This window comes from Rhinoraja longicauda, chromosome 36, assembly GCF_053455715.1.
Source record: "Rhinoraja longicauda isolate Sanriku21f chromosome 36, sRhiLon1.1, whole genome shotgun sequence".
Classification (NCBI taxonomy): domain Eukaryota; kingdom Metazoa; phylum Chordata; class Chondrichthyes; order Rajiformes; family Arhynchobatidae; genus Rhinoraja; species Rhinoraja longicauda.
Window position 1 is genome coordinate 16,645,548 of NC_135988.1, and position 10,755 is coordinate 16,656,302.

General features: G+C 52.8%; 1 protein-coding gene across 1 annotated transcript in view; it reads left to right on the plus strand.

Moving 5' to 3' along the window:
* The first annotated feature begins 2,159 nt into the window (after positions 1 to 2,159).
* The window catches only part of LOC144610388 (fibroblast growth factor 17-like), a 67,272-nt gene continuing 58,676 nt past the window's right edge, over positions 2,160 to 10,755 (plus strand). The window contains exon 1 of the mRNA XM_078429023.1: positions 2,160 to 2,297. Coding sequence (XP_078285149.1) covers positions 2,160 to 2,297 — 138 coding nt within the window. The remainder of the gene's footprint in view (positions 2,298 to 10,755) is intronic.

Genomic DNA, 10,755 nt, shown 5'->3' on the forward strand with positions numbered 1-10,755 from the left:
GGTGAGGGGGCCGTGCTGTGGGGGAGGGGAGGGGGTGAGGGAGCCGTGCTGTGGGGGGGGTGGGGGTGAGGGAAGGCTGCACTGTGGGAGGGGCGGGGGGTGAGGGGGCCGTGCCTGTGGGGGAGGGGTGGGGGTGAGGGGGCCGCGCTGTGGGAGGGGCAGGGGTGAGGGAGTGCCGCGCTGTGGGGGAGGGGCGGGGGTGAGGGGGCCGCGCTGTGGGAGGGGCAGGGGTGAGGGAGTGCCGCGCTGTGGGGAGGGGCGGGGGGTGAGGGAAGGCCGCACTGTGGGAGGGGCGGGGGTGAGGGAAGGCCGCACTGTGGGAGGGGCGGGGGGTGAGGGGGCCGCGCTGTGGGGGAGGGGCGGGAGGGAGGGAAGGCCGCACTGTGGGAGGGGAGTGGGTGAGGGAGCGCCGCGCTGTGGGGGAGGGGCGGGGTTGAGGGGGCCGCGGCTGTGGGTGGGGAGGGGGTGAGGGGGCCGCACTGTGGGTGGGGAGGGGGTGAGGGAGGGCCGCGCTGTGGGTGGGGAGGGGTGAGGGAGGGCCCGCGCTGTGGGTGGGGAGGGGGGTGAGGGAGGGCCGCGCTGTGGGAGGGGCGGTACTTTCAATTCGCTGTGAGACAAAACCAAGTCATAGTTTCTCGTTATCATCCAACAAACAGGTAACAACGAATGGCCTGTTTCCTTTATCATCGTTACTATTTTGCACGTCTTTCTTTCATCGTCCTTTATCTCTCTACATCACCGTCTATATCTCTCGTTTCCATTACTCCTAACCAGTCTGAAGGAAGGGTCACCCATTCCTTCTCTCCAGAGATGCTGCCTGACCCGCTGAGTTACTCCAGCATTTTGTGTCTACCTTCATGTCATTGCTGTTCAGCCAGGTCCACCCGAAAGTTCAGGGACAATTGGCGCTTGTGGGCACTCACTAAAGTTTTTACAACCTTTCCCTTGGCTCACAGAAGCTGTAGAAATTAGATGAGAAACACTACGCAGGCCATCCAATCCACGCTATCATCCATCCTTCAAAGAAACATTATCCTAAACTGGTATCACAAAATGCTGGAGTAACTCAGCTGGGTCAGCAGCATCTCTGGAGAACATGGGCACAGAGTGCTGGAGTAACTCAGCGGGTCAGGCAGCATCTCTGGAGAACATGGGCACAGAGTGCTGGAGTAACTCAGCGGGTCAGGCAGCATCTCTGGAGAGAAGGAATGGGTGATGTTTCTGGTGGAGACCCTTCTTCAGACTGATGAGCCGCTGAGTTACTCCAGCATTTTGTGATGCCTTCGATTTGTACCAGCATCTGCAGTTGTTTCGTGTAGGAAAATAACTGCAGGTGTTGGTACAAATCGAAGGTATCACAAAAAGCTGGAGTAACTCAGCGGGCCAGGCAGCATCTTGGAGAGAAGGAATGGGTGACGTTTGGGGGTCGAGACCCTTCCTCAGACTGATCGTTTCATGTCGAGACCCTTCTTCAGACTATTATTTTCTTCAGACAGTTATTTTTGCTACACTCCTTATCCTAAACTGGAGTCCCTTGCCCTTTAAGAGTATCCATTTCCCCTCTGCCACTTGTCCAACTCATTGTGAAATGGTTTTCCTTCATCTCCACTTCAGTCACTGGCTACATGAAGGAAGATTGTTCCTGATGTTGGGGAAGTCCAGAACAAGGAGTCACAGTTTAAGGATAAGGGGGAAGTCTTTTAGGACCGAGATGAGAACGTTTTTTTTCACACAGAGTGGGTGAGGTCACGTGGGGCGCGCGGGGCGGTGACGTCACCCTTTGTCCCTTATTTCAGAGTGAGGAAGTTGGCAACCCTGTACTAATACGGGGACAAGGGCGGTCCCAAACTAATTTAGCCCAAAATACGGGGCGTCCCGGCCAATACGGGAACAGTTGGCGGCGCTGAGCATGAACTGAACGGACGCCATCATTTGGCGTGACCGCGCTGCAAGGGCAGGGGGACCTGCCGCCTTGGCAAGAGGTTTGCTCCACATACACCACCCAGAGGGGAGGCCACTACTGGATCGAGGCCACATCATCCACATTCCAGCAGAGGCTCACGCGACAAGCTATCTCCTTTGGCTCCTCAGAGTAGCAGATTTTCTTGTAACAGAAGTGCAACGGAGATTTGAGCGTTTCAAATCTCATCAGCGCAAAAATGATGAGATGGAATTCGAAGCAGCTCGTGAAATGTCCTTCATGGAAAGACGACAAGCATCCCAGCCCCACGCATGTCGCTAACGCCCTGCCACCATCACCGATGGCAACACTTTCACAAAATGCCCGCCAACTGGAAGTGGGCCACTTTAGTTTAGTTTTAGAGGTACACCGAGGAAACAGGCCCTTCTGCCCAACCGAGTCCGTGCCGCCCAGCGATCCCCGCGCACGAACATTACCCCACACACATGCTAGGGACTATTTTACATTGATGCCAAAGCCAATTAACCACAAACCTGGACGTCTTTGGAGTGTGGGAGGAACGCGGGGAACACAGAGAGAACGTACAAACGAAATGGATAATTTTTGCTGGAGTAAATGCCTCCAAGAAAAAATCAGTGCTGAAATTCTTGGAGAGAGGGAGAGAGGGAGGGAGGGAGAGGGAGAGAGGGAGGGAGGGAGGGAGGGAGGGAGGGAGGGAGGGAGGGAGGGAGGGAGGGGAGGGAGGGAGGGGAGGGAGGGAGGGAGGGAGGGAGGGAGGGAGGGAGGGAGGGAGGGAGGGAGGGAGGGAGGGAGGGAGGGAGGGAGGGAGGGAGGGAGGGAGGGAGGGAGGGAGGGAGGGAGGGAGGGAGAGAGGGAGAGAGGGAGAGAGGGAGAGAGGGAGAGAGGGAGAGAGGGAGAGAGGGAGAGAGGGAGAGAGGGAGAGAGGGAGAGAGGGAGAGAGGGAGAGAGACCTGCTGAGTTACTCCAGCATTTTGTGAATAAATACCTTCGAGAGAGAGATAGATCTTGCGTAATGGATTTGATGACCACTTATTTTGTTGGCTGTACTAGAGTCAGTGGCAAGGACAAGAGGGCAGCACAGATTTGTCAGTGACTTTACTGTAGGGTTGCCAACTGTCCCGTATTAGCCGGGACATCCTGTATTTTGGGCTAATTTAGTTTGTCCCGTACGGGACCGCCCTTGTCCCGTATTAGTAGGGTTGCCAACTTCCTCACTCCAAAATACGGGACAAAGGGTGACATCACCGACCCGCGCCCCACGTGACCTCACCCAGCCAGCGGCCATGTGCTCCCGCTCCACCAATGGCGGGACCGCCCCCTCCCTTGACATCAGTCTGAAGAAGGGTCTCGACCCGAAACGTCACCCATTCCTTCTCTCCAGAGATGCTGCCTGACCCGCTGAGTTACTCCAGCATTTTGTATCTACCTACGATTTAAACCAGCAAGGGGACTTGAGTATAGGAGCAAAGAGGTCCATCTGCAGTTGTACAGGGCCCTAGTGAGACCGCACCTGGAGTACTGTGTGCAGTTGTACAGGGCCCTAGTGAGACCACACCTGGAGTACTGTGTGCAGTTGTACAGGGCCCTAGTGAGACCGCACCTGGAGTACTGTGTGCAGTTGTACAGGGCCCTAGTGAGACCGCACCTGGAGTACTGTGTGCAGTTTTGGTCTCCAAATGTGAGGAAGGATATTCTTGCTATTGAGGGCGTGCAGCGTAGGTTTACTAGGTTAATTCCCGGAATGGCGGGACTGTCATATGTTGAAAGACTGGGGCGACTAGGCTTGTATACACTGGAATTTAGAAGGATGAGAGGGGATCTTATCGAAACATATAAGATTATTAAGGGGTTGGACACGTTAGAGGCAGGAAACATGTTCCCAATGTTGGGGGAGTCCAGAACAAGGGGCCACAGTTTAAGAATAAGGGGTAGGCCATTTAGAACTGAGACGAGGAAAAACTTTTTCAGTCAGAGAGTTGTGAATCTGTGGAATTCTCTGCCTCAGAAGGCAGTGGAGGCCAATTCTCTGAATGCATTCAAGAGAGAGCTCGATAGAGCTCTTAAGGATAGCGGAGTCAGGGGGTATGGGGAGAAGGCAGGAACGGGGTACTGATTGAGAATGATCAGCCATGATCACATTGTATGGCGGTGCTGGCTCGAAGGGCCGAATGGCCTCCTCCTGCACCTATTGTCTATTGTCTACTGCACAGTGACGGACACATCCCACCGGCACTGTACCCCAGTGTAATACAGTGATGGACTCATCCCCACCGGCACTGTACCCCAGTGTTACACACACAGACCCATCCCACTGGCACTGTACCCCAGTGTTATACCCAGACCTGTTCCCACCGGCACTGTACCCCAGTATTTTACAGTGATGGACCCATCCCCACCGGTACTGTACCCCAGTGTCATACAGCGACAGACAGTGTAGTACATTGGCAAACCACCACTCCCTCTGCCTGGCACTGTTAGGCTAGACTGTAGTGCACCAGTTGGCAGACAGGTCTTGGGTGGGCATGCTGCGAGCTAGCGAGCGAGTGGGCAGAGCTGTCCAGTGCCACGCTCCGGGGAAGGTGTGGAGAACAATGGCCTTGTGACCCACGGCATGCTCCACCTCCCTCCCCCTCCCTGCCCGGGCACCTTGCCAGCGCCCCGCACAACGCCGCCTTTGTCAAAGTGCTGCCAGCGCACAAACATCTGTATCTTGGAAGCGAGGGGAGAATGTGTTGCATCCTCTGCCTCTTGATAAGCCGCGAGTGGCGCGTTAACACCGCTCTTATCACCAGAGTGGCATTCGTAAATCATCCACAGTGAAGCACATTGTGCTGATCACACCAGCTATTCCAAGCTGGGAGTTTCAGGGCCACATCAGTCACCGGCAAATGCAGTATCTGCAGTAGCCGACAGATACACAGTTTGGTCTCCAAATTTGAGGAAGGATATTCTTGCTATTGAGGGCATGCAGCGTAGGTTAACTAGGTTAATTCCCGGAATGGCGGGACTGTCGTATGTTGAAAGACTGGAGCGACTAGGCTTGTATACACTGGCATTTAGAAGGATGAGAGGGGATCTTAGCGAAACGTATAAGATTATTAAGGGGTTGGACACGTTAGAGGCAGGAAACATGTTCCCAATGTTGGGGGAGTCCAGAACCAGGGGCCACAGTTTGAAGAATAAGGGGTAGGCCATTTAGAACTGAGATGAGGAAAAACTTTTTCATTCAGAGAGTTGTGAATCTGTGGAATTCTCTGCCTCGGAAGGCAGTGGAGGCCAATTCTCTGAATGCATTCAAGAGAGAGCTAGATAGAGCTGTTAAGGATAGCGGAGTCAGGGGGTACGGGTAGAAGGTTAGAACGGGGGTACTGATTGAGAATGATCAGCCATGATCACATTGAATGGCGGTGCTGGCTCGAAGGGCCGAATGGCCTCCTCCTGCACCTATTGTCTATTGTCTATAAAGTATTTATTTCACAAAAAAACTTCTGAAGAAGGTCTGAAGAAGGGTCTCGACCCGAAACGTCACCCATTCCTTCTCTCCTGAGATGCTGCCTGACCCGCTGAGTTACTCCAGCATTTTGTGAAATAAATACCTTCGATTTGTACCAGCATCTGCAGTTATTTTCCTACGCGGTTAGAAGATACCTTCACGACCGAGAAATTCTGCAGAGCAAAAGGGTGCGGAATGCCCTCGTGTAACATAGAAACATAGAAAATAGGTGCAGGAATAGGCCATTCGGCCCTTCGAGCCTGCACTGCCACTCAATATGATCATGGCTGGTCATCCAACTCAGTATCCTGTACCTGCCTTCTCTCCATACCCCCTGGTCCCTTTAGCCACAAGGGCCATATCTAACTCCCTCTTAAATATAGCCAATGAACTGGCCTCAACTACCTTCTGTGGCAGAGAATTCCACAGATTCATCACTCTCTGTGTGAAGAAAAACTCGGTCCTAAAAGACTTCCCTCTTATCCTTAAACTGTGACCCCTTGTTCTGGACTTCCCCAACATCGGGAACAATCTTCCTGCATCTAGCCTGTCCAACCCCTTAAGACTCCACCTGCACCTTCACCACACGTCACCACAACCTTTCAACCCACACCTCGGGTCAATCTCACACCATGGTCCTGTCTGCAACACTTAGTGGGCACTGCCAATGGCAGTGACTATCGGAATTATTTCGTTCCAAAGAGGAAGAAAGACTCTAAATTAGAGTCCAGAACCAGGGGGCCACACACAGTCTGAGAATAAAGGGGAGGCCATTTAAAAGGGGAGGCCAGAAGAAGCCTTTTCACCCAGAGAGTTGGGAATTTGTGGGATTCTCTGCCAGTGGAGTCAGGGGGTATGGGGAGAAGGCAGGAACAGGGCACCGATTGAGAATGATCAGCCATGATCACATTGAATGGCAGTGCTGGCTCGAAGGGCCGAATGGCCTCCTCCTGCACCTATTGTCTATTGTCTATAGAAGGCAGCGGAGGCCAATTCACTGGATGGATTTAAAAGAGAGTTAGATAGAGCTCTCGGGGCTAGCGGAATCAAGGGATATGGGGAGAAAGCAGGCACGGGTTACTGATTGTGGATGATCAGCTATGATCACAATGAATGGCGGTGCTGGCTCGAAGGGCCGAATGGCCTCCTCCTGCACTTATTTTTTTGCACGCTTCGATGTTTCTATGCATTGCCCAATTTGAACAAAGCTCCTGGGCACCTGAGGGGGGGGGGATGTGTTTCAGAGCTTCAACGAGGTGAAGCTGCCATTCGACAAGGCCTGGCGTCTCCTACCTGCTGCCCAGATAACAGGACAGTGGAGCCAATGTCTATTCACCGGGAGAGAGTGTGGCTGTGTGCGCTAACCACGCACCCCCCCCCCCCTCACCACCCTCCCCTCCCTCCCTCCCTCCCAAAGATACAGCTGTCCTCCACACGGATAAGCAGTGAGCCCACAGCACAAGCACTCCTACACCCCCGCCCCCACTCGGAGCAATGCCCTGCTATCTCCCAGGGAGGGCCGGCTGCACGTGCGTGGATATCGGTGAGCGGACAGAATGCTTTTGTTAAGGGTGCAGGGCACAGTGCCACGATGGTGCCAGCCCAGCCATGCCCAGGATCTGTCCGCTGCCCAGCCACCAGACTGAGGTGAAGACCTCTCCCCCCACGACACGGCCATTCAGCCCAACGGGTCCATGCTGGTTAGAACGCCCTGGAGCATTGCCCCCCCCCCCCCCCCCCCCCCCTCCTCCTTCATCCAAGCCTAAGATGGTCGGCACAGTAGCGCAGCGGTAGAGTTGCTGCTTTACAGCGAATGCAGCGCCGGAGACTCAGGTTCGATCCTGACTACGGGTGCTGCACTGTAAGGAGTTTGTACGTTCTCCCCATGACCTGCGTGGGTTTTCTCCGAGATCTTCGGTTTCCTCCCACACTCCAAAGACGTACAGGTATGTAGGTTAATTGGCTGGGTAAATGTAAAAATTGTCCCTAGTGGGTGTAGGATAGTGTTAGTGTGCGGGGATCGCTGGGCGGCGCGGACTTGGAGGGCCGAAAAGGCCTGTTTCCGGCTGTATATATATGATATGATATGATGATAATAAAGGGGAGGCTATTTAAAACAATAGACAATAGGTGCAGGAGGAGGCCATTCGGCCCTTCAAGCCAGCACCGCCATTCAATGTGATCATGGCTGATCATTCTCAATCAGTACCCCGTTCCTGCCTTCTCCCCATACCGAAGCAAAACTGAGGCGAGAAGAAACATTTTCACCCAGAGAGTTGGGTATTTGTGGAATTCTCTGCCGCAGAGGGCAGTGGAGGCCAATTCACTGGATGGATTTACAAGAGAGTCAGATGGAGCTCTCGGGGCTAGCGGAATCCAGGGGTATGGGGAGAAGGCAGGCACGGGTTACTGATTGTGGATGATCAGCCATGATCACAATGAATGGCGGTGCTGGCTCGAAGGGCCAAATGGCCTCCTCCTGCACCTATTTTCTATGTTTCTATCTCACCTTCTCTCCCTCATTTCCCGTATGTGTAGAAGGGAACTGCAGATGCTGGTTTAAACCGAAGATAGACACAAAATGCTGGAGTAACTCAGCGGGTCAGACGGCATCCTTGGAGGAAAGGAAGAGGTGACGTCACCATTTGTCCCGTATTTGGGAGTCAGGAAGTTGGCAACCCTACTCTACTGGGGCTTCAGAACCCAACAGTACAGGTTCATAAGGTCGTCAGTGATAGGAGCAGAATTAGGCCATTCGGCCCATCAAGTCTACTCCGCCATTCAATCATGGCTGGTCTATCTCTCCCTCCTAACCCCATTCTCCTGCCTTCTCCCCATAACACCTGACACCCGCACTAATCAACAATCTATCTATCTCTGCCTTCAAAAATATCCATCGACTTGGCCTCCACAGCCTTCTGTGGCAAAGAATTCCACAGATTCATCACCACTAAAGAAATTCCTTCTCATTTCTGAAGGCTGTGACCTCTACATAGAAACATAGAAAATAGGTGCAGCAGTAGGCCATTCGGCCCTTCGAGCCTGCACCTCCATTCAATATGATCATGGCTGATCATCCAACTCAGTATCCCGTACCTGCCTTCTCTCCATACCCCCTGATCCCTTTAGCCACAAGGGCCACATCTAACTCTCTCTTAAATATAACCAATGAACTGGCCTCAACTACCTTCTGTGGCAGAGAATTCCACAGATTCACCACTCTCTAGTCCCAGACTCTCCCACTAGTGAAACCTCCTCTCCACCCCTACTCTATCCGCCTTTCACTATTTGATACTTTCAATGAGATCCCCTCTCATCCTTCCAAGCTCATCTACAGTTCCTTTCTACACAACAACCTTTCAGAACGCTGCGGTTTCTGTCAAAGTGAGCTCTCGAACTAGTCTGAAGAAGGGTCTCGACCCGAAACATCACCCATTCCTTCTCTCCAGAGATGCTGTCTGTCTCGTTGAGTTACTCCAGCATTTTGTGTCTATCTTCGGCGTAAAACCAGCACCTGCAGTTCCTTCCAATAGACAATAGAGTTTAACTTGGTTATTATGTCCAGTATAGACAATGTGGGCCGAAGGGCCTGTTCCAGTGCTGTACTGTTCTCTGTTCTATGTATGGGAAGGAACTATACATAGTTCCACGATAAACAGACTATTGGAGTCTGAAGAAGGGTCTCGACCCGAAACGTCACCCATTCCTTCTCTCCAGAGATGCTGCCTGACCCGCTGAGTTACTCCAGCGTTTTGTGTCTTATTGTCTTCAGTTTAAACCAGCATCCGCAGTTCCTTTCTACACATAGAAACTTGAAAGGAAATAGCTGGCCTTTCACACTGCATGAGTACTCTAAAGCCGTGAGGTATCGGATTCAACAAGTTCTAACATCGGCTCCTGAGGCCAGGGGGTCAGGTCAGACCAGGACAATGCCATCCTGTTCCTGACGGAACTCGTACAATCGTTGAAAGCCAAGCCTTATCTTATTTGCAATAGCCCAAACATTTCCACAGGTGAGAGCCCATTAAAGAGCCCAGCACAATCTCAGGTGAAATGGTGACTGCACTCAAAACACCGCTGGAAATTAAACCTCGCCCTCAGATAACGATCATTAGATTCTGTCCAAGCGTTGTTTTGAGAGCGGAGAATTAAGACAACGGAATGTAAAAGGAGAACATGGGAAGATGGACTACTCAGGGGCTTGCAGGAAAGGTTAGTCTGTCAACATCAGTAGCACAAAAACGTGGAGTCTGTCTTCTTGCGTTTGAGGCAGCAGATGTTATGAAACTGCTTCTGCTTCTGCTTCTGCTGTCCCTGTTTGTTGTCGTTCGCCTGACTGAGGGTCAGTTGACAGGGCTCACCACGGGGAGATCAACAACGTGAGCCCCACGTAGAGTGTGTATCTGTGTGTGTGTGTGTGTGTTTATGTGTATCTGTGTGTGTTTTTGTGTCTGTGTAAGTCTATCTGTGCATGTGTATCTGTGTGTCTGTGTGTGTGTCTGTGTGTGTGTCTGTGTGTGAGTGTGTGTATCTGTGTGTGTGTGTGTATCTGTGTGTGTGTGTGTGAGTGTGTGTGTGTGTGTGTGTGTGTCTGTGTGTGTGTGTGTGTGTGTGTGTGTGCGCATCTGTGGAGGGGGAAATGAGATTGGTGGTGAGTGTCTGGGAGGTGATGATGTGTGTGTGTGTGAGTGTGTGTGTGTATGTGAGTGTGTGTGTGTGTGTGTGTGTGTGTGTGTGTGTGTGTGTGTGTGTGTGTGTGTGTGTGTATATATGGGTGTGAGTGAGTGTGAGTGTGCGTGTGTTTCAATACTTTCTCTTCTACCCAGCCCTCCATCTAGGGTTGCCAACTTCCTCACTCCCAAATAAGGGACAAAGGGTGGCGTCACCGCCCCACGTGACCTCACCCAGCCAGCGGCCACGTGCTCCAGCTCCACCAATGGCGGCCGCCATTGGTGGAGCGGGAGCACGTGGCCGCTGGCTGGGTGAGGTCACGTGGGGCGCGGGGCGGTGACGTCGCCTTGTCCCTTATTTGGGAGCGAGGAAGTTGGCAACCCCTACTAATACGGGACAAGGGCGGTCCCGTACGGGACAAACTAATTTAGCCCAAAATACGGGATGTCCCAGCTAATACGGGACAGTTGGCGACCCTGCCCCCATCCCACCTTGGCCCCCGCCCGGGCGGCTTGTGGAATCTGCTGCCTCAGCCCCTCACAAGCGTCGAAAGTAGTGTAAATCATAAGGCCATGAATAAACAGCAGCCTTGGGAGTCAAAACTCACCTTCTTTGCACTGTTCCAGTGCAGTTTTACCTCCATCTTGAA